At 40.0% G+C, this 23,956-nt stretch overlaps 1 protein-coding gene across 2 annotated transcripts in view; it reads left to right on the plus strand.

The window, feature by feature from the left end:
• itpr3 (inositol 1,4,5-trisphosphate receptor, type 3) overlaps positions 1-23,956 on the plus strand; it is a 73,459-nt gene that overhangs the window by 4,472 nt on the left and 45,031 nt on the right. For both annotated transcript variants that reach the window (XM_087834460.1, XM_087834461.1), the window contains exons 3-9: positions 15,084-15,154; positions 17,763-17,884; positions 18,160-18,246; positions 21,877-22,035; positions 22,170-22,268; positions 23,108-23,191; positions 23,717-23,863. In XM_087834460.1, the coding sequence (XP_087690586.1) occupies positions 15,084-15,154; positions 17,763-17,884; positions 18,160-18,246; positions 21,877-22,035; positions 22,170-22,268; positions 23,108-23,191; positions 23,717-23,863 (769 nt within the window). The remainder of the gene's footprint in view (positions 1-15,083; positions 15,155-17,762; positions 17,885-18,159; positions 18,247-21,876; positions 22,036-22,169; positions 22,269-23,107; positions 23,192-23,716; positions 23,864-23,956) is intronic.

Consider the following 23,956-nt stretch of genomic DNA (forward strand, 5'->3'; position numbering starts at 1 on the left):
TAAACAATGGAAAAAACACAAACTTTGTCCAAAAACCTCTCATGTTTAACTGTTTTCCACTTTTTCTTTGGTCATTTTAGCCTTTTTGTCCAGGGTGAAGGGAGTATCTGCCATCAAACAAGAAGACAGCCTCATGTAGCTATGATGATGTTTGCTAGTTCACCTTACATGCATTAATGTAATAACGTGGTTAGCCTACTCAACGTAAATTACACACGAACAACATTAAGCTACTCACGCAGAGAAGAACGGCTGCTGCTGCATCATCATCCTCATCATTTCTGCTACACTGGCAGGGCTAGGGGCCAGGACTCTCCTCTTCGGGTTTTTGGGGGATGTTGCTAACTCCGGGTCCGATAACAGGCACCACACCCGCAGTAGATGTGCTCGGTGTGAGGTCTCGCAGCAAGCTATCAAATACGGCGCATTTCTCTGCTTTTAACAAAATGCTATACGTCGCCAGGTGTTTCATCGGATTCGAGGTGTTACCTCCTTTGACAGTATCACAGTATCAGCTTAAAGCACTTGTTGCAGCTGCTGAGTTTGCATATTTTGCTGTGAAGTACTGCCAGACTTTGACCACTTCGCCTTGGGCATTTTTAATCTGTAGCTCTGCTCTAAAAGAACGTACGTACCTGGGCCCGCCTACTATCCTCGGAAACGTAAAACGATTGGCTAGAATTCAAAGTGTATGACATCTCAGGAACAAAAAGCACTGAAATAAAGCACCGAAATGTGCGCTGCTTTTCGGTCTGGTTACTACCGTTTATGTCAGAACCGGTGCCATCATGGCACCGGATACCGGTACCCATCCCTACCCCCAAATGACATTAAATTATATTTCTATAAGCGATTTCAACAATCAGTGCGTCCCTGTTATGAACAAAAATGTTTCTGCAGCATATCAGAGTATTGACTATGCTGTGTGTCAAGCATCTTGTCTTTGTCAAAAGGGTTTCAGCTAGAGTGCATTAAAGCCCTTTGTAGGTCGAAAGTCTTAATAAGTTACAGGGAGAATGGTCGTGCATGAAGGCTGCATCAGAGTTAATGCACTCATTACACACCTACCAGCTTTTCTGCTTGTATGTTACATTTGTTATCGACGAGATCAGAAGAGGAGTGCAACCAGGAAAACATTACTTTATGTTTTAGTGGTTTCTAATTTTTACTAACTTTCTCTTACATGTGTTATTTCAATAAAATTCAAAAATTACAGAAGATTGAAGTAAAGAAACGAAAAGTTCAACAGATCATCTTTTTCCTAATAATGTCCAGAGTCTTCTGGAACTGCTGATGTTTCACTATCTCCAGCACAAACTAGTGGCAGCGCTGTCTGATTGCTTGGCAGGAAAAGGAAGTGGTACTCGGCATGTCCAAGAGAGATTTCCATTGCCAGTTTGTGCATTTGTCCCTGCTGTTGTTAATGTTCGCTTTATGAGGACTTTGTGTCTGGTCAAAACTTTCTTTAGGTTCAGATTTGTTTTTCAGGTTAAGATTAGAATCAGTATTCAGTAACAATAGGGAGGCTTTCATTTCTGCGTTATGGTCTTGAGAATGTGTTATGTCACAGAGTCCTCACAAAGATATATGTACCAGCGTTTGTGTGTGTTTCCTGTACCATGGTCTCCTTTGAATTTGACTCCGTCTTGACCTTTACAGCTTTATTCATTGACTGCCACACTGATCTGAACAAATACAATAAAAACTATAGGTCACCCTTTAATAATTATGGTGACGTCACAGGCAAGAGTCATGTTTTGCCCACCGATTTGCAAGGGGAGCTAGACAAAATTAGGCAGGAAGTTTGAACATTGTAAGGGGTCTACCTCTGAAAGGAAGCCAAATAGGAAGTGCAACAGAAAAAACTTCACTTTCTTCAATGGCAGTTGAAGAAAGAAAGTTGAGGCAGGGTCTAAAAAAGAAAATCCCCATATAGTCCCAGATGAAAACGTCCGGCTTTACAGTGTTAAAAAGAACGTTTATAACCTGGTACAACATACTGTTTTGGTGTTATCTGTATCTATAACCCTCAACTGTACAGGCTTTTTTGAACTGACAGGTTTTTCAGCACAGGCAGTTGTAACTGCTTATTATCTGATGGCTTTCCCTTTCCAGGAGTCAGTCAGATAGCATATTTGTGTTGCTGGTGCCTTTTGAAGCATTTGAAGCGTTCAGGTAGAGTTCTCTGGAAACAAACATGGCCTGCTGTGAAGTACAGTTTGTCTACAAATTCAGTTTAGGTGAGCAAAATTCTTACATTTTATTAGTGCTCTACAGTTTCAGTGTTAACATTATGGGCTGGCAGCAGTCTATTCTCTCATTCAAATATGGTTCTGGCTTCAAATAGTCAACACAACAGCAGTCAACACTGAGACTTCACCAACCAACACATATGGTCCATATAGTCTAAGCATGAACATGGGGACTCTAGTAAACTCTGCACCTTTCCTTTCATACAGGTCCAAATTCACATTCTATCATTTTAATAGCTAGCAGGGGGGTGGCTGTAGCTCAGGGGGTAGAGTATAGGGCTGCAACGATACACAACATTCACGGTTCGGTTCGATACTTTGGTGTCACAGTTCGATATTTTTTCGATAAAAAAAAAAAGTTCATGCCTTTATAATTTGTCATTTATTAAAATTATAAATATATATTTTAACTCAAAAGTACAGTTTTTAGATTTAATGTTGCTGAAACAACAATATAATAAAAATAAATTAATCTATCTGATGGAGAAATCACTCATCTTTGGAAAAGAGAGTTTATTACAGAGAAATGGCTCTTTCCAAAATAAAAGCTATACTATACGCTTCTTCTGGGCTATATTCTCAGCAGCATATTAAACATATCAGGTCCCCATAAGGAGAATTATGTGCTAACGGCTGTCTAAATGACTCGGCTAAAGTTTGTAGCATGCCTGCTTGTTGTTTTTGTCTGCTTCCACTTGTCTTTGCACCAGGATGATGTTGGCGCAAATGTGCAGTCATATTCGTTGTGTTCCCACTAGTGCTGTCAGCGTTAATCTCGTTAAAATGACTTTAACGCCATAACGCGGCAAATGCGGAGTAGTCGAACGCAGATCCACTGAGCGCTCAACACAGACAGCATCGTCAGAAGAAAAGTTGATAAAATAAATTGAAAATTTTGTATTGTTCGATACATATGCGTACCGAACCGAAAGCACTGTATCGAACGGTTCAATACTGATACATGTATTGTTGCACCCCTAGTAGAGTAATAATAATAATGGATTGCATTTATATAGCATTTTTCAGGACCCCTCAAAGCGCTATTCACACACAGGTGGAGGCAGCTACAGTTGTAGTTACAGCTGCCCTGGGGCAGACTGACAGAGGCGAGGCTGCCATATTGCACCATCGGCCCCTCTGGCCAACACTAGTAAGTGAAGTGTCTCGCCCAAGGACACAACGACCGAGACTGTCCGAGCCAGGGCTCGAACCGGCAACCTTCCGATTACAAGACGAACACACAACTCTTGAGCCACGATTGCCCCAGAGTAGGTCATCTACTGATCAAAAGGTTGGTGGTTTGATCCCTGGCTCCTCCAGTCTGCATGCCAAGTATCCTTGGACAAGATGCTAACCCTAAGTTGCTCTCCGATTCATCCAGTATGAATGTTAGCTAGGAAGCTAAAAGCTTAGAAGGAAGTGTTGGTGTGACTGGGTGAATGTGGCATGTTGTGTAGAGTGCTTTGCGTACTTCGGGAGAGTAGAAAGGCGCTATATAAGAACCAGTCCATTTACCAGAAGGCTTCATTAACTCAGATTTTAAAATCTCCACATCAGGAATTCCAGACATTTCATGCAAGTCACCATATTCAGACTTATACACAATGGAAAACATTTATGAAAAAATGCCTTCAACTATCTGTATTCAAGACCTCCAACATGTTTAGTCTATTGCATTATAAAACAACCAAAGTCAACAAATGTTCAGATTTGTGCAGGTGGAAGATGAGAGTGTTGGGACTTTATTTTATCACCAATGAAGGTGACTCTAGTACAGCAGTCCCCAACCTTTTTTTTCGCCACGGACCGGTTTATGCCCGACAATATTTTCATGGACCGGCCTTTAAGGTGTCGCGGATAAATACAACAAAATAAAACTAGTACCGGTACCGAAAAAAAGAAGATTTATTCATAACACACGTGAAAAGTCCCAGGAAAACCGAGTAAACGATAAAAACGATAACAAAATAACGCTGAAAACCGATAAAAACCCTGAAAACTATACATTTTACACCTGAGCCTCAACTCTCGCGGCCCGGTACCAAACGACTCACGGACCGGTACCAGTCCGAAGCCTGGGGATTGGGGACCGCTGCTCTAGTATACATTCAAAAAGTTTGAATTTTACTTACACACTAATTTTCCACAATAATGTGAAATTCCCTTTATTGCCACTTATCCTAGTGTCCACTTACAGTACTGCAACAAAGAAATCTCCTGGGCCCAAATAAAACATTTTTAGTAGAGTCCCACACTATAAAATATACATCTGTAAAAATGTAACCACAACAATTATCAATATTTTCATTCTACGTAACCTTTATATCAAAACAATATCAATGATGTCAAGTCCCCAAACATCTGTGGTTTGGATAAGCATTACACACTAACGTCGACATGCTAACTGTTCAGTAGTTTGCCCACGCTAGCATCTTAGACAAGAGAAAAGTAAATATTTCTGCACTTCCTCCACCCTTTAATCAAACAAAAGGAACCTGACCTACTTCAAAGTCTTGCAGTGAAAGAGAACAAAAACACGGTCAGAGTTGAACATTTATCCGTTTGATGGAGGGTTTAACCCACAGTTGTTTTCACATTTTATTGAACTATTATTTAAACAGGAACTCCTTTAAGATTAAAATCTCTCTCCGGGGAGACGTGGCCAGGAAAGCATAGAAGGAAAATGATAGAGATTGACCAGAACAAAAACAGACATGGGACAATAAAACAAAACAAAACAAAAAATAAATAAATAAATAGAGAAATATGAGCATATGATACAAAATCCCTTATTAGAATAACAGTTGCACTTTACAGAACATTTGAACTTAAGAAAACAAAATTATTTAGCTTTAGTGTCTTCTGACCAGTTTCTGAGCAATTTGTGGCAGCAGTTTCTTTCTCTACACTCCATTTGTTTCGGTATTTCTGATATCAACTTTATGTCACCAATCTGTTTTTTTTCCAGTGTGTGGAACAACTTGAGTGGGCTTCAGTGAGCACCAACTTTATACCCATTCAGCATCTTTATGATAAAATAAAAGGCCACCTGGTTCCCATCCACTAAGGTGGATGTAGTCACCATGGTGCCAACCATTCATTACTGAGGTCCCATTATGAAGCTGTTGTCATATACATATACTAAGGGAATCAATCAAAAGCAGGATTATTTTCCCCATGAACCGAGATGGGGATGGTGCTGTTTTGTTTTCTGCAAGTATTTGCATGAAAATGACAAAGAGCACAAAGGCCTAATCTAATCTCCTTTCATGTCACTCATAAGCCAAACGTGGCACAGTTGTTGATTTCTTTGTTTTGTATACTTAAGGGCCACATTTTGATGTTTTGGCATGTGTGTGGCTTCTGTTCACTCTTTACTTTGAGACATTTGAATAGGGAGTTCCTGCCAGGTGAGACAGTGAGTGAAGTATGAGTGGATGAACCTACTGGTTTCCCTACAGTCAAATTCAGCTGGATCAACACAAACAGGATTCAAACAGAAGCACTGAGCTGCTGAGGTAGTAAAGTACAACTACTAACAACACACTGCAGACACATGTCATCTTCGCGTTCTCAGAGAGATTAGTTAGTTGTCTCCTTCCCAGGAAAAAGATCTACTAAATAAACATTGTGAGAGCGACGTGTCAGCTTGCGATCATGTGATGGTCACAGGGGAACGCTACATAAATGTTGAAACATCTCCTCCCTGCACACTAATTCAAAGCAGGTGGTGAGTAATGAGAACAATGAGCTGAAACATCATGAAGAAACTAGAATTTTTCTGGTATGCAAAACAACAATGGAAATTACAGGGGCACTCCCTACTACAAGAATAGTTGAAGGACATATGCAGAGATGCTTCAGGCTGTTTTTGAGTGTTTTAGACCATTTTTTGGTAAAATACCCGTTCTTACCTTTTACAGAAGCAGAAACTGCAGTTTCATCGTGGTTACATTTTAATTTCAGTTATGGGTTCCAGCAAAAATTAAAAAATGGAATAAAAGATGTTTTTGAATTGAATCCCATTTTATTTACATATCGTCAAATCACAACAGCAGTCACCTTAAGGCCCTTTATATTGTAAGTTAAAGACCCTTCAAAATAGAGAGAAAACCCAACAAGGATCTGGTCTCCTCGGTTCAAAAACTGAAAGGCGTAACTGAGATTTGAGTTGTCACTCAGCATCATTGAAATCTGTGGCCTGCCAGTTCATGTGCTGTTTTCTGGGAGGGCAACGTGGAAAACATCTGTGTTTATTCAAACACCTGGATCCATATTTAAATCTCTCCTCCTGCAGCAGAAGAAGGAGGGGCAGAAAAACGAAACAAAAAACAACAATTGCCTTGGCATAAATACTGTTAAAACTACTGCATTTAAAATTTTCTCCATCTCAAAGAAGCAAAGTTAAAAAGGACTTTTATCAATCAAACCATCTCCACGCCTGACTGGGTGCAGTCGAAGCAGAACCACCCAGAGCTCCATCCGGCCGCTGCCTCCAGTTCTGCTGGCGTTCCAAAGCCAGTCGAGGGGAAATCTCTGGGATGGAAGGAAGCCTGAAATGAATTCAGTTTTATGAAGTATTATGATAGTGAGCGGTATTTAGGTCAGTGAATCGTTTTTGTGGAGTTTTTGTTTTGTTTTCTTTGTTTTTTTTGCTTTCTTCATGTTTCATATTTTGATGGAGTTTGACATGAAAACATGCAGGCATATGGATGCTGTTTTTTTCTTTTATTTTGGTTAAAAAAAAGAGCTTGAAAATAAAGCCCTCAATTTCTGTTCCTACTCTGACCTATGGCTGCGAGTGTGACTGATGAAATAAGATTGACACAAACAGGAGAAATGCAGCACTCAGCATTCGATTGGCCGAGGGCCTTGGTCGTTAATAAGAGCTCAGAATAGAGATGCAGTTGTGGTGGTTCAAGCACCAGGATGTGTGCTGGGTGCCCTCTAGATGAGGTGTTTCAGACATATCCAACTGGGAAAAGGCCTCATGGCTCTTGCGAGATGGGGTCTAGTCTGCTTAGACTGCTGCTCCTTTAAATAAATAGCTCTTATTTCAGTTTCAGATCAATGCATTAATCAACATCTCTGATCTACTGCTGTTGGGCGCACCTGCAGATTTCTGACTTTCTACCATCATATGTAAGCAAATTAAAAGTGAATCTCTTAATAGCAGCAAGCTAACAAAATTGGGGGTTTATTTCGATAGACTGTGTGAAGGCCTTTGTATGTCAGTCCTGAAACTGTTGTTTCTTAAAATGTGGTCACTTGTAGGGGTGCAGAGCATTTCAGTGGCTGAGTCAACACACCTGAGTTTGTGTGAATGGAGCAATCAAGAGCACGAACGTCCTGAAAGACATGCACACACCTGACAGGCAGACAAAGGGACTCACCGTTCCTCTTCCTCTGTTTTTCTTTCCCTCCCTCTTTTTCTCCATTTCCCTTCCCCCAGTCATGTCTGTCCCGTATGTAACAACTGAAAATAAAATAAAATAAACAATAAAAACAAAGGTCAATCAAATGGACCAATACGGCAAGGCCGGGGTGGTGCACTTGGTAAAGTAAATCTGCTGGGCATCTTTCTCGGCCTTTAGACAACAATTCTGATGACAAAACAACCAAACGGGACAGGCGGGCAAAAAAAAAGACAAAGGGACTGATTGGCTGTTTTTGTAGCTACGCTGGTATCACTGGGGGGAAGAAAACCCACCTCAAGAGTAGAAAGAAACATAAAGAGGATGTCTGGAAATCACAGGAAGTAGATGCGGCAGAAGGAAAAAAGGGAGAAAAGAAAACAAAAAGGGAGGATTTTTTCAAAACTAGGGAAAATGCCAGCAGAAAGAGAGATGGAAAGAAAAGACAAAGGAAAGGAAGGAAAAATGAAAATGAAAAGGAAGAGGACAGTGATAAAACAGAGGAAGGAAAAGAGGGAAAGACAGAAGCAGGAAAACTGAATTTACTAAGAAAAACTAAGAAAAGGTTTTGCTTCTTTCTGCTTTACCTCTGGCTTTGTCAGCTAAGGGTGAATAAACTTTTGCTAGTGTGAACTAAACCTGATTTGTGTACCTACCCACTGGCATTCAGCCGAGTAAACAAATGAATGAACGAACATGACAGTAGCCTCCGCACACCATCCATCCCTCCTCAGTTTGATTGTTTGTTTGAAGTGAGCTTATAAAAGCAGCTTTGTGACTGATGAGCCACAAATACGTGCACGTCGGAGCTTTTCACACTCATTTTGCGGACACCTGATTTGTCAGGTTTAGTTTGCACCACAATGCAAAATATTATTCAGATAATGATGGTTGCTATGAGAGAGCTTCAAAACAAGCTTCTTTTATACACTCAGTATAATAATGCACAACAATGATGAGTGTGTCATTTTATAGAGTCATGATAAAGGTGAGATCACCTTTTCAAGATTTTCCTTCAGATCAAAGACAAGCAGACGGAGAATTAGTGAGTCAGCGTGTTACACGTGTAGACATGTTTCCATCACTGCAGGGGACATTTCCTGGAGACTTAACTTAAAATGAACCTTAAACCAGGTATTCATTCTTAAATGGAGTGATTACATTAACGGGGATTGCTTTTAATCTCCACAAAGGAGTCAAGCCCCTACAATAGGATGTGTGACACACTGGTATCCTGCTGAAAGTAGTTAAAGTGCAAAAGTAATCCTGCTGTGTGCAGCCTCAGTGCATGAAAGTGTGTGTGTGTGTGTGTTTTGTAGTCACATAAATCTGTTTACACAGATTAAATGAAGCAATTTTCATAAAGTAAATTCAAAGATTTCATTGTTAAGGATTTATAATTGAAGGTGAAGATAATTATATTTTATAAGCTGAAATGAAGTTTTGGAAATACAAGTGTGTATTTGCATGTACATGTGTGTGTGTCAGACTGCCACAGGTCTTTGTACGTCTGTCTCCTGGTGTTTCCTAAGCAGCAATAATAACAGGGATTTACTCTAATGAGCACACGCACACGCGCAGTCATGCTCAGAACAGTCAGCTGTCAGCGGCAGATCCTTAAATAGTCATATTTAACACAAAAATCACCAAAAACAGAGAAGACAGACCCAACGGATGAAGCTGTATTTGGTTATGGAAAGTTAGAGCTCCATCACCTTACTTAGTGAGGTTTTGTAATCTGCTGAAACTTCAAGGAAGGTTGAAATATGTTGCAGAGGGTTTTTTGTTTTGGTACGTATGCAAGATGGATGTCACGACACCATGACATCCATCTTGGATTTGGTTGTGAGTACTGCTCTTACTGAAATTCACTGCCAGAGTAAATGAGTCAAAGTCATTTCATGTATTATAAAACTTAACGGTGGAGATATATTAGGGAGTAAGTCAATATTTTGTAACTGGGTCAGAGCAGCTACACACCTGCAGCTCTTGTGGGGTGTTCCCAGTCTGCAGTGGGAAGAAATAGTGTTGAACCAGTGACACGGTCACGGAGGACCAAGGCTCACTGATGCACATGGGAAGCAAAGACAGGCCCGTGTGGTTTGATCTGACAGACAAACTATAGTAGCTCAAATACTCAAGAAGTTAATGTTGGTTCTGATAGAACGGTGTCTGAATACACAGTGCAGCACACTCTGTTGTGCAGGAGGCTGTACAGCTACAGACCAGTCGGGGTGCCCGTGCTGACTAGGGCTGCCACAAACCATTATTTTGATAGTTGACTAATCAGATCATCATCCATTGGACGTACAACGTACAGCTCTTTGCACCAGCAGCATCTGCTCTTATATAACTATCATTAGCTTACAGCTTTAAGTGTTTAAGGTCTGTGCTAACTAAAGACAAGATGATAGTTTATTACATTTTAATGAAGTTTGCAGATTGTTTCAGTGGAGTTTAATAAACTCCTTGCTATCTAAAATATAACAGGACACCGGAGTATATTCTCGAGCATCTCACACTTCTGATAATCAGCTGTCTGCTTGACGTTTATTCAGCTGTGTAAAAACTATAACTTTAATCTCAGTAAAACCGATTTACTCAGGAACAAATAAAATACAAAAAAAGCCAAACAATAACATTTTTAAGTTATCTAAGTGACTTATATATCATGTTTAACCTGAGTAGTGAAAGACAGCGGTGGGTTTGAAAACGATTTGCGGCTCTAGTGAGCCTAGCCCCCGGCTAGCTATCGAGCTAGTGGGTAAGAGACGTCTCCGAAAACGTCGGAGCGCTTTTGAAAATATGTGGTGTCTTGATAAACTGAGCAGATATTTGAGGTTTACACAGCTACATTCTCGTCTGAAAATATGTTAAATGTTTATTTTGTGACCCAGAAAGAATAATAAGAGTAATATTAAAACTAACTAGCTGCCGCCATTGTTGGAAACTGAGCTGGGGCACAGCTTCTTCTTCTTCGGGGTTTAACGGCAGCTGGCATCCTTGTACATGCAGTGCTGCCATCTTCTGTTTCAGTCCGTTATTACACTCTTAAATCCTACTACTTATTCCTGCGTCTTTTGGGATCTTACAAAGCTTCAAACGACGCGTCGACGTTTAAATTAGTCGTCGACGATTTTGATAGTCGAAGTAATCATGACTAGTCGACTAATCGTGGCAGCCCTAGTGCTGACCCCGGTCCATGGTTGAAAGCAGCAATAATGGGCACGTAACCATCAGGACTAGACCACAGAGCAGTGGAAGAAAGTGGCCTGGTCTGATGAATCATGTTTTATTTTTCATCACGTGGATGATCAAGTGTGTGCGTTACCAGGTGTTGGGTGCTGGGAAACTTTGGGTCCTGCCATTCATGTGGATGTCACTTTGACACACAGCTTCTACCAATCTATTGTAGACCACGCACATGCTTTTGCCTTCCCTGGTGGGTGTGGCGTTTTTCAGTGGGACAATGCGTACTGCAACAAAAAAAACATGGTTCCAGAATGCTTTGAGGAAGAAAAATCTGCATTTCAGGTGTTGACTTGTCCTCCATATTCTACAGATTTCAGTCCAAATAAGCATCTGTGGAATGCGCTGGACAAACAAGTCCAGTCCATGGATGCCCCACCTCCCAACTTACAGGATTCAAAGAATCTGTTGCTAACATGTTGGTGACAGGTAACACAGCACACCTTAGGGATCTAGTGGAGTTGATGCCTCGATAAGTCAGGCCTGTTTTGGCAGCAAATACACACAGACACAGTGTAATATGTCGCTCGACTAATGGGCAGCACGCGCTGATATTGTTGCCCTGCACTTTGGTCTTCACATGTTAACACTGTGGTGCGTTTAGGCTCATTATCTTGTTGCAATTTGAATCCCTCACCACAAAGATGCAAACCAGAGGGTGGAGCATGTCTCTGAAGAAATCAGTGCTGCCTTTTAATGGATAGGGTGAACTCCATTCACTGCAAGTTTCCAGCTCCATGCCCATATGGAAAAGATATATATAAATCTTATAAAGTTTGTATCTGTCTTGTGTGAAACTTGTATGAAAAGCATACAAGAGTAAAAACAGATATAAGATCCCTTGAAAAATTATATAATGAAACTTGTATGTTTTGGATACTTACTAAAACAATATATGAAAGTAATGAGAAAGTGGCCACTTTCATGAGTTAAGTCATATAAGTTTTTACTATTTCTTTTCCATATGGGCAGCTACAACCCCCAAGGCTTAAATACCAACCCCCCACCCCACTCCTTCCAAATGTTTCTTTAGCAGCCCCCTTCTCTTTCTGTTCTGCATGTCTTAGCCTATCCAAGTATTTCATCCTGTATTCTTTCTTTAGTCATGTATCTGTGATCTAGTTCTTTTCTGTCTCTCAGTGAGGAAACCTCTTGGTCCATTTTGAGGACCAACTGATCCACTTTTTCTTTGTGGGTTTGTGGACTTACTTCCTTAGGAACCTGTAACCTAATCATGGCTGTGACTCTGTGGAAGCCCCTCACTGGGACTAATTTTCTTTTAGTTCTTATACCATGTTTCCACTATCACAATGCTACTAATCATAGTGTTTAAAAAGTGCCTTAAACCTCCTTTATCTTTAATGGCGACCAGTAGCTTTTCTGGTTGCAGATAGTTGATAGTTGTTTCACACATACAAAAAGAATATTTATGATGACTGACCAGAAGTAGTCCGGAGCGGTTTCGTGTGTTAAGAAAATGCCACAATATTCTCCGCACAAATGTATTCCAACATCAGACCATGCAATGCTCAGAGACATAACACAAAACCCAAAAGACGGACCTGAATTAGCATGTTACATGTTAAAGTTGATCTGAGTACAATTAGAAAAAGACTGAACAAATATGGCCTGTTTCTCTGGAACAAATTAATCCTCTAATACTTGTATAGAAATGTTCTCACACTGCACAAAAAACAGTGTGCATGTAAAATTACTGATGGAGCACCATTCTGTGTTGTTCTTACCACTGTGCACATGCTGATCTAAACCAACATGCTTGCCCATTCTGCATCAACATACTGTTTAAACATACAGAAAGTGCAACTGAAGAAACTGAAACAACAGCGTCAGAGAGGGTGAGAAAGCAGACTCCTTTTCATTTAGTATCTTTTCTTTACGTGCAAGTTAATCTTTTGTTTTTATTTTTTGAATTTTAATTCTTAACATTTTTGGGGGCTTACCACTTTTTAGAAAATTGCAGTTAAGAATTAAAAATCACTCCTGTGTATTCCTACATATTCTAAATGTGAGGCATCTGTCCAAATGCTAAATCTTGGCACAAAGTGAGTGATGAAGCAGAATAATGATCCCGAGCACAGCAGCTGAAAATGAAAAGAATGAAGGTGTTGCAGTGGCCCAGTCAGATGTCCAGACCTCAACCTTAAGAGAGCTGTGTTTAAACAACTGCCCACAAACATCAAGAGATCTTTGTAAAGGAGAGCGGACTAAAGTTCTTCCACAACACTACGAGAGACTGTCAAACAGAAAAAGAGAACTTCTTGCTGAAGGTGCTGAGCGCTGAATCATCGTTCTTATTCACAAATCTGCACTGCTGAACTCCTATGAAACCTTTCTGTTTCACACCACTGTAGACACGTATAAGAAGTGTGACTGTTAGCGTGGTCAGCCCCAGCATTGTTATTCTTCTGTTTGGTTCTAAAAACAGATGTTGCTAACTGTTTGGTTCTAAATCATCTAAGCTGACTATTATTTCTAGGTTAATGTCAGGAAACTAACAGAAAACAATGCAGGGCTATGAAGTGCTCTCAGATGTTTTGAACTGAACGCGCTGTCGATCAGTTTAATCTGTAGCGATGGGGCCAGAGTCACCGCTCACAGCTTGTGTTCTTGGCAGCCCTGGTTGAAAACCTCCAACCCGTTTAATGAGAAAAGTTGTCTAAAAATAGATGCAGGGTTACCACAAACGTCTTCACGAGACTGCAGAGTGTTGCTTCCTGTCATCTCTTAAAATGACTGTGCTTCTGCTGTTTAACATACCAACAAGACATTTCACACCCTACTTACAACTTTCCAAATGAGACCATCTGTGGGAGAAGAAGCTTTAATCAGTGACCTGTCACCAAATGCTACCGGCTGTTTTGTCAGATTTCACTGGAAATCAGTTTATGGGCATTGATCTCTGCGTAGCTTCACTGACAAGTGTTATATGGATTTATTTCGTTTATTTAGTTCCATTGTACTTCTAAGGTTTCGTTAACAGGATTGTATTGGACTGTTTTTTTTTACATTTTTAAGATACAAAGTAAATGCCACGTATAGTTAGTCAATTATTATAATTATTTTTAATTATTTTCTCCAAGTTTGTTTGTAATTAATTATTTAAAAAAGATATAAATTGTAAAAGCATTACAACAAAAGTACTGTTCTTCAGCCCGACTGTCATTTCAGCTTGTTAGGTCATGTGACTCTCTACAGTATCTACAATGTTGACTCTACAACCTTCAAACTACAGAGCTGCATATTTCTGAAACTAAAAAACCTACAGCCTGAGTCACACAGGTCAGCGATGCCCTCAGCAACCTCTGGTCACCAGGAAAGAAAAGGATGTGTATTCATTAACTGGAAAAAGTGCCAGAAACTGAAAGCAGGCGAGTGTTTGGGAGTGGGCACCTCCCATGGCAGGGTGGTACAGGTGATCGTGGCAAACTTCTAGTGACCAATCACAAGAAGGTTTTTGGTGCAGGACTGCATGCCTCTTTATGGCCAGCAACCTTCTGCAACCCCCGGCTAACCAGTTAGAGAATACAGTTTTTTCTCTAGTGACTTGGGCAACGCACAGCAACAGACATCAAACTCACTTTCTTGGGGATTTTTTCCATAACAAGCAGCGGTTACCTGGCTGCTGCTGGCTGGTCTCTAAGTCTAAGGAACTGACTTTTTGCCTTGTCATCAGGTTCCTGACATGAATTTTAAAGGGTGATTTTTCATCAGCAGAGCACCTGAGCGCCTAAAACATGAGATTTTAGTTCATGTTTTTTTCTTTTTGAGTCCCGCTTAATGTCACGTCTTTTAGTACGTGGTGATTTTTTTATGTGGGATCTGGTGAAAACTCATGTTTACCTGGATGGTAAGAAAGGTTAATGTGCTTGTTTCAGACAAAGGATGAACTGAAGGGCCTCACCTGGTGTAAGATAAAGGACTTTTCTGAACTGTGAATCACACAAAACGACTTTAATTGCTTTACATGTATATAATTGCTGTATAACATGGAACTAGAAATAAGCATAAGAAAAGTATGTTATATTTACTTGTTGTGATGTTGTTGGGCTCTCAGTAATTCACCCCAAACTGTGGGTGAATCTGTTAACTCTCCCTCTGAGTGACGCCATTGTTGATGGCATGTTTCCTGTTCTTTGTCTGTCTGCAGGTTGGTGGATGACCGATGTGTGGTTGAGCCAGCTGCTGGAGATTTGGACAACCCCCCAAAGAAATTCAGGGGTAAGAGTTGGTGTTGCTGTGTTTTGGATCAGTGATGGTATTCTGGTATTTATTTAATTTGGTATAAATGTCTGCTGCTCTATTTAAGTGATAAACAGATTCATGACGATGGGACCGAGTGAAGCAAACCTCCAGTGTGTTGTATGAAATCTAAATGGAGTGCGTGTGATGTTAGTCCAGCTATGATCATCAGAGACCATCGGAGGAGAAGTTTTCCACCAGCTGCTCTCTGATGGTTTCTCTCTCTTATAAACTTACTTCACCATCTGCTCTCCTTGAGCAGCTGAACCAGTTTATAAGTGGACCACAAACAGTGACTGACAGCAAAAAGTTAAAAAAGTTAAAATCCAGAACAGACAGCGGCTCCAGCGTCTGATGATCAAACTTATGAAATTGTTAAATTGCTTTTAAACATCTCACACATTTCCTCAGCATTACTGGTGGCTGACAAGACAGTCCACATGGAAAACATAAGAAGAATAAGAATAAAGGTCATCTTATCTTATCTTACCATCTGATAGCAAAACAAAGAAGACATAAGAGCAGTGTATAGACTTAACAGGTAGACTGATGGACTGAAGGTCACTGTGCTGACTGTTTAAACTAATTTTACAAATAAATAATCTCTCTCTTTATCATAAGTCTTTGCCCTCGTGAACTATGTTCCTTTTTTATTTAAAATTTGAAATCTTGGCATTAAGTAGGTCACACTGTTAGCAGCTCTGACACATAAAAACTATTTCAAAAACTCTACAAAATGTATGAGAAAGTTCATAAAAGCCAATAAGGCAAAAAGGAGTGTGGACGCACTGTTAAAGGTGCAGGAACACAACAATAGTGTGTAAATGCATTAATTTATTAAGAAAAACATGCATTATTTGAAGTAAGAACACAGTAATGATAATAATAATAATGAATATAATTTGAATTATTAGATAAAATAAATAAAGCCATGTTCTGAAATATAAACGTTGAAGCTGTTTCTCCAAATGTTTTAACCCAATTTTTATATCAACTAAAAAAAATCAACGGCCGTCCAAAAGTCATCGTTGTTCCTTCAATTACAGCCTAATTAAATACTCTATGATTTCTCTATGGTTGTTTCAAAGCTTAGTACTCTACATTAAGCTGATTTTTACAACATTCATATCCTAGTAATGTTACACAGAGCGATTACACACAGGCAAATTCTGTTTGCTCTACAAACACACAGTTGGAGCAGCGTGAAAACATACAGGATCTGCTGGAGGAGAGTCAATATTTGCCCGTCTTTTGTGCTTTTGCATCACTTCGCTCCAACTGTATCAGTTTTACTGAACGCTGCTCTCTCCAGCAGTCTTTTAATTGCTTATTTATCTTGTCTAATTAAACGAAGTCTGTCTGTCTTCTGTGCACTCATATTGACGTTTCACTCATTCATCGTGCTCACATGATGAATCCTAACAGCCATGGCGATGCCTCACATTTTCATTGTGCACAAATATCTGCCGCTTCCGCTTCCATAGCGCACAAACAAGTGGCTTGAAGTCACTTATCACACAATTCTTTTTGGCTTGTGTTTAAATAGCAGCATGATTGGTCGATTTCTGGAAGCCTGCCAAAAGGAAACACTCAGTGCAAAATAATATTTTTGTTACTGATTAACCTTTTCAATATTTTTATTAACACTTACATATCATAAAACAAGACAAATGTCCATCAGATTTTATCTCGGTATGTTATTAAATCCTTTGGGATTTAATAATGATGATCTTCAGGTTTTTATGATATCCTGGGGCGATCGTGGCTCAAGAGTTGGGAGTTCGCCTTGTAATTGGAAGGTTGTTGGTTTGAGCCCTGGCTTGGACAGTCTCGGGCGTTGTGTCCTTGGGCAAGACACTTCACCCGTTGCCTACTGGTGGTGGTCAGAGGGCCCGGTGGCGTCAGTGTCCGGCAGCCTCGCCTCTGTCAGTGCGCCCCAGGGTGGCTGTGGCTACAATGTAGCTGCCATCACCAGTGTGTGAATGGCACTATACAAATACAGGCCATTTACCATTTTACTTGAAAGGAAGTCACTTATTACTCTGCTTAAATATGACCTAAAAAATAATAACTAAATGTTTAAAAAAAAAGTCATCAGTATAACACAGATTGAGACCAGCATCTTGGTGAAACTGGGAAATAGTAGTGACATATAGACAGTAAGAAGTGAAGCCCTCCCCTGGTGGGCAGGCAGTGCATGTGCAGGGGGCTGAGTTTGAGTTGACCCCGAACCCTTTCATTCTGAGCATATCTTGTATATATTAAAGACTCAAAGTCAATCTTCCTAAAAAACATTTTAGGTCCTAAAATGAATCATTGGGAAATCCCACATGTTGTTTTAGCTTTCTGTGGCTATTTTAAGCCCATAAACAGGCAGCACCCAGCATAAGGATTTGTTTACATTATTTTCAGTATTGATTCACAATCCATCAGATATTCCTGCTTAAATATGACATTAAGTTTTTTTGTTATGTGTGTTGACTATACGGTGCATCTCTGTATATAATTCCATCCCATTCTGCAGGCGGTCTTGTGATGTAATAACAAAGAAAGTGCCTTCTTCTTCTTGTTCTTCTTCATCTTGCAGACTGCCTGTTTAAGGTTTGTCCTATGAGTCGGTACTCGGCTCAGAAGCAGTTCTGGAAAGCAAAGCAAGCCAAACATGAGAAGGACAAGATTGGTGATGTGGTTCTGCTACAAAAACTACAGGTAACACACATTTCAGCAGAAGCATGAGCATGGATGAAGCTAGGCTAGCTAACCTACGAGGACATCGTTACTAAATCCCTCAGTTTTTGTGCGAAGCGAAACATATCTTAGATATTCTTGGGCACCATTGCACTTCAACAGAGAAATATGACTACAGACTTGCTGTTGGTGGTTTGTTATTTGTCAAATGATACATCAGCCTGAGAGAGGGCTCGTTGGCAGACGTTTAATTAGATTGAGCTGTGTTTAATTGGATTGAACTGTGTCTGTTGCAGCATGCATCAAATCTGGAGCAGAAGCAGAACGAGACAGAAAACAAGAAAGTCCATGGAGACGTGGTCAAATATGGAACTGTCATACAGGTAAATGAATTATTTCTCATTCAACTGAAGTGGAGCACAAAGATTTGTGGACTATTTATGTGATTATAGACCAAACACAAACAATAATGAACATTTAGCATGATTGATTGGTCACAGTCTTTCATGAATAAGCAGATATTCTCCAAATACACTGCTTGTTCTCATTTTCATTGATTAATGGAGTCATCCAGTTCATTTATATGTATTTTGACTAAATGAAACAGAAACATACGCCCAAACACCAAAATTATTTAAAAAAGACAAGAGAGAAGACAGAAAACTGCCACATAGAAATATGTAATCAATAAAGAAGGAAATGGAGCCCAGAATCATTGCCTCATGATTCGCTCATGACTGAAGGTAAACAACGTTTGCACTTGTTTCCTTTACCTGCGTCTGACTCATCGATTTCTTTTCACTGTTAATGTTTTTTCATTGCAACCAACCCAAAGACGAAACTGTCAGTCAACATCATGCACCCTCTGGATGTATTTACTTTTCCCAGTAAGCTTCCTGCTATGAGCACATGCTGTGTCAGTGAAGTTCACACATTTCCTTTTTCACTTTTTACATAAACTATTCAGCTAAAATTTGAGACAGGAATGTTCAATGACGAGGACCATAAAGATGTCGTTGTTTGACACGACCCGACAGCAGCTTGACTGATATGGGCACAGAAAACGTAGAAACAACTGCAAGCTTTCTTTTTTGCACGTCAATCCCCTCATTTTATGCTCTTGTATTTAGATATGACTCAAAAAGCAGTCTTGATGTGTCAGCTTGCCTCAGCTTTATGGAACTTTAGGTTGAAGTGCAGTGGAAATAACAAAAGCTGGAAAATGTTTTAGTTCTTGTAACTTGAAAGAAGCCCTAATGGCTCAATCAAACAGAGCGAATCTTAGGTTTCCCTTCATTAGGTAGGCCTAACCATGATTTAAAAAAATGGATTCACCAATGCTGAAAATTCCCTTTGCAACATGCAGGATATAAATCCCTTGATCCAGAAGAATATCTGAATGTTTATTTTTCTTCTTTTGAGTGAGCACACAACAGAATGTCAGATAGATTTGCCCTTTTTGTCGTAAAGACCGGTGACCAACCAGCCACATATTTTTCTGATAGTGTGCTGATTCAGCTGCACTGGCTCCCCGTTAAATTCAGAATCCAGTTTAAGGTTTTGACCTTGACCTTCAGGGCTCTGCATGGACAAGCACCAACATATATAAGTGAACTTCTACTTCCATACATTCCCAGCAGGTCCCTGAGGTCATGTGACCAGGGCTTGCTTGCTGTCCAACACACGAGGCTGAAAACAAAAGGCGACAAACCTTTTGTGACTGTGGCCCCCAGATTGTGGAAGTTTCTCCCTTTGAGCCTGAGTGGACTCAGTGGTCGCTTTTAAAAAACAGCTAAAAACTCATCTTTTTAAACTTGCTTTTGGTTGATTTTTATTTTTAGGTTTTAGCTTCTGTGAAGCACTTTGTGATTTTTATCTTGAAAGGTGCTGTATAAATAAAGTTTTACTTACTTACTTCTTATTTTGAGTGAGCACATGACAGAATGTCAGATAGATTTGCCCTTTTTGTCGTAAAGACCGGTGACCAACCAGCCACATAAACTCTTTGTTTAAAGTAATAATGCTGCCTTAAGGGCCTGTGCCCACTCGCAGTATTGTTAACAGGAAGCGTGCATGACCTCGTTTTCACAGCGCTCCTAAGAGCCTCCTGTTAGTAGGTCATACTGCTGTTTTCTTCAGTTTCAGATGGTTGGTGAGAGAGAAGTGACATTTAACTGACACTGGAAAAATGGAAAAGTGAGATTTTAGCCGTATAGCAAAAACTTTCAGTGGTAGCTTCTAAGTTAGCCAACAGTTTGCTCACTTTCTCTTCATCGACTTCCCTCCCAGAACATGATGGCCCAGTCATTTTAATTTTATTTAACACATTGCTAAAAACTCTTTACTACTTTGTCTATCAGTTGGTCTGATTGAGTTAATGTGTTATGCTATTTTTTTTCCATTCGGTGTTTTTATCCCTTTTCAGTTTAGCTAAACGCACCACATCGGCTGAATATTGATACTAATAAAATAAAAGACATTTGTATCCATGCTTGAAATTCATTTTCACGCATATTTTGTAATAAAGGTTTTTTCATCCCTTGTAGGGAAAGAATTACAATAAAAATAAGCACAAAACAAACTAACAGATGGTGTGTCTGTAATGTAATGTTAATGTCCTTTGTGTGCAGCAGCTGCAGTTTAAAGAACACATTATCTATAACAATTTTTTCCACCACCCAGCAGAGGCCAAAATCCAACTTACTGCACATTTAAAAGTTCAAAAGAATCAAAGCTGCAGGTCAGTGCAGATGTTTTTAAACCTCACTGTGGTGATGTTAGACGGCACTCACAGGCTACACGTCTGAACACGCCTGCATATAAGAACACGCCTGCAGAGTTGCATTGTCTATCAGGACTTCCTGCTCTGAAGCCAACCAGTGTCTGCACTGTGACGGCTGCTCTTTGCTAGCAGGGCGACATCAGTTGCCATGATAACCAGGTGATTCACACGCCTCCGCTCCCCTTTTTACAGCTGTAATCGACCCTGCTGGTGTTTGTATGATCATTTACACACACACACACACACACACACACACACACACACACACACACACACGCTGCTGCTGTGTGTGTGTGTACATGCCGTTATCTGTTAGTGTCAATATTAACCTCCTTTCAAGGTTGAAGACCTCTTTTCATTACTCACCCTCGCTCTCTTTCTCTCTCTCTCTCACATACACACACACTCACACACACACACACACACACACACACACACACACACACACACGCACACACACATTTCCCACAGAACAATCTGAATAAGATTCAGTCAGACGATACCACACCCAATGTGTGTGTGTGTGTGTGTGTGTGTGTGCGTGTGTGTGTGTGTTTGTTTTTAAGGTTTTCGCAGGTTTAAACACAATCAGCCATGAGATGAAAAATGAAAAGTGTGTCTATTAAGTTTATTAACTAAACAACACACAGAAGCAAAAATTCACTCCAATCATTTCTGTTGTTTATTTGTCTGCAGTCTGTGACACCACGAGTGCAGCAAGTTTCTAGGTTGATGACTAACTCGGTGTTAGTGAACTGCAAACAAAACAACAACAAAAAATTATTAAACATAAAAATAATTTTAGATACACTGATCTAATCATAATGAAGAAGGGAAAAAGTCAGTTTTCCTTCAAATGTAATCAAATGTACAGTAGTGTCTCTTTTAAATACCAGAGCAGCAAAAAATCTGTGAGGTTGTTTTGATTTGTGTTCACTTTTTCACAGTATGTTAAAAAAAAAGAAAAAGCAAAGATCTTGGTTCCAGAACAGTTGCTGAGTCACAAACACCCCAGAAACCTTTTAAAATCCTTTCAGGTGTAATCGAGAGCAAAATAAGAACAAAAACAAAAAAACAACGTAGGCTCTGTTCTTCCCTAAAACAACTGCTCACTACATTGGGGACTATTTTAGTGGCGCATTAATTAGCATTTGGTTATATAATGCCCTAGTGACATATTTTAAATGCTGTCTATGTGACATACGGTGCAATGATGAACATGTGTCTGCAGCTGCTCCACATGAAGAGTAATAAATACCTGACGGTGAACAAACGGCTGCCGGCTCTGCTGGAGAAGAACGCCATGCGAGTCACTCTGGACGGGACGGGAAACGAAGGCTCCTGGCTCTTCATCCAGCCGTTCTGGAAGCTGCGTGCCAACGGAGACAATGTAAATGCACATTACAGGAAAATCTGCGCTCATGGCAACAGCCTGACCTTTCGTTTTTAGTGCCACCATCAGAGCATCCAAATATATACAATAGATCCATAGTTGCAGATTATTCAGTCTGCTCTCTGCTGCAGGTGGTGGTGGGAGATAAAGTGATCCTGAACCCGGTGAACGCTGGTCAGCCGCTGCACGCTTCAAACTACGAACTGACCGACCACCCGGGATGCAAAGAGGTGAGAAAGTGACGATCAGAAAACTGACAGAAATATTCAGCATTTGTCATTTCCCTGAAATTGGCGCCCTCTTGTTTTAGAGATGACATGCAGGTTATTCTCTATGTGTCATTTCCCATGATGACAGGAAAATACACGACTTGCACTTTACTCATTTTACACCAAACACAAATAGTAAATGGACTGATTCTTGTACAGCACTTTTCTATCCTGAGACCTCAAAGCTCAGTTATCTTTAATTATTGCTCATCAAACATGGCGTCGCTGCTGGATGCTGTGATATAATTGTTACTGTGAGCAGAGTCTGCAGTTATTTATTTAAATGATAAGACTGAGGCTTCTGGAAAATTATTAACACATTAAAGTTAATGATTTCTTAAAACAAACAGTTTAAAACCAATAAAAAGAAAGAAAAGCAGCGTGTTCTTTGGATATATAGAAATATTTTTCGCGTGGGGAAACTGCTGACTGTTTAGTACCTCGAGTGGCCCGTGGGTTTCTGTTAGTCTAATGAATTTCACAGTAAAGTGACTCACATATGACTACAGAGAGACAAAATGATCCTAAAATCTGGACATTCCATAGTTACAGTTTGTACAAATAATCACAATAAACCTGTAATGTAGCACAAATAGGTAGAATTTCATATAGCTAAATAAATATAATGCAACATGACAAAATAGATATTTTAATAATGTGAAAACAAATCTGAAATGAGAATAAATGTGATTCTATGAGGCAAGAAATAACACAAGTATTAGCCTAGAAAGAGATTAAACGCACACTGCCTCTACTGCGCTGCTCACACCCTAACCAGAGCATGTTTGCGCCCTCTGCAGGTGAACTCTGTGAACTGCAACACCAGCTGGAAGATCAACCTATTCATGATGTTCAACGATCACAGAGAGGAAGTCCTCAAAGGAGTGAGTGAGCTCACAGGGAAGCAGCACTGCACACAGTATAAGTGCACTAGAAATGCAGACATTAGTGTTTTAAAAGGAAGTCGTGTTTAGTGCCACAGATAGATTTAAAAATTTCACATGCATTATATTCAAATTAGACATCAAAACAACATCTGAACAATAACTTCAGTAATTTAAAGTCTTTTTCCCTTCACCTTCGCCTTTTCCTACTTTTAGTTTCAAACAAACATAAACATAAACATCGTTACTTTTTATTTATTTGTTGGAATATTTGCAGCTGCCGGCCGTCTCCTGGGATCTTTTTAAACCCTTTGCATAGTAAAGTTCTGTGACTGCGTGTTTTATGCTGAAATTCACCCCAAGAGTCACAGTTATTGTCAGTAAGTCAAAGAGCCAGCAGGAGCGCTGTTTGTCACCAACACTGTTTCAGAGATAAACGATAAATGCCCAGAGAGGCTCGGGAGATTTGCAGACGAACCCAAATTGTCCTTCAGTCCTCCTTTAAGATCTTCCTGTCTCTGTCAGGGCGACGTGGTGCGTTTGTTTCACGCTGAGCAGGAAAAGTTTCTGACCTGCGATGAATACAAGAGCAAACTCCACGTTTTCCTCCGAACCACGCTGAGGCAGTCAGCAACATCAGCGACCAGCTCCAACGCCCTGTGGGAGGTTGAGGTACACAAACAAACACACACAAGTACACAAATTCTCTAGAATTTCCTCTAAACTTGCACTTGTGTTAAACTTTTTCTCTATGTGCTGATTGGT

Source organism: Neolamprologus brichardi, chromosome 20 (genome assembly GCF_056152115.1).
Source record: "Neolamprologus brichardi isolate AB-2024 chromosome 20, ASM5615211v1, whole genome shotgun sequence".
Classification (NCBI taxonomy): domain Eukaryota; kingdom Metazoa; phylum Chordata; class Actinopteri; order Cichliformes; family Cichlidae; genus Neolamprologus; species Neolamprologus brichardi.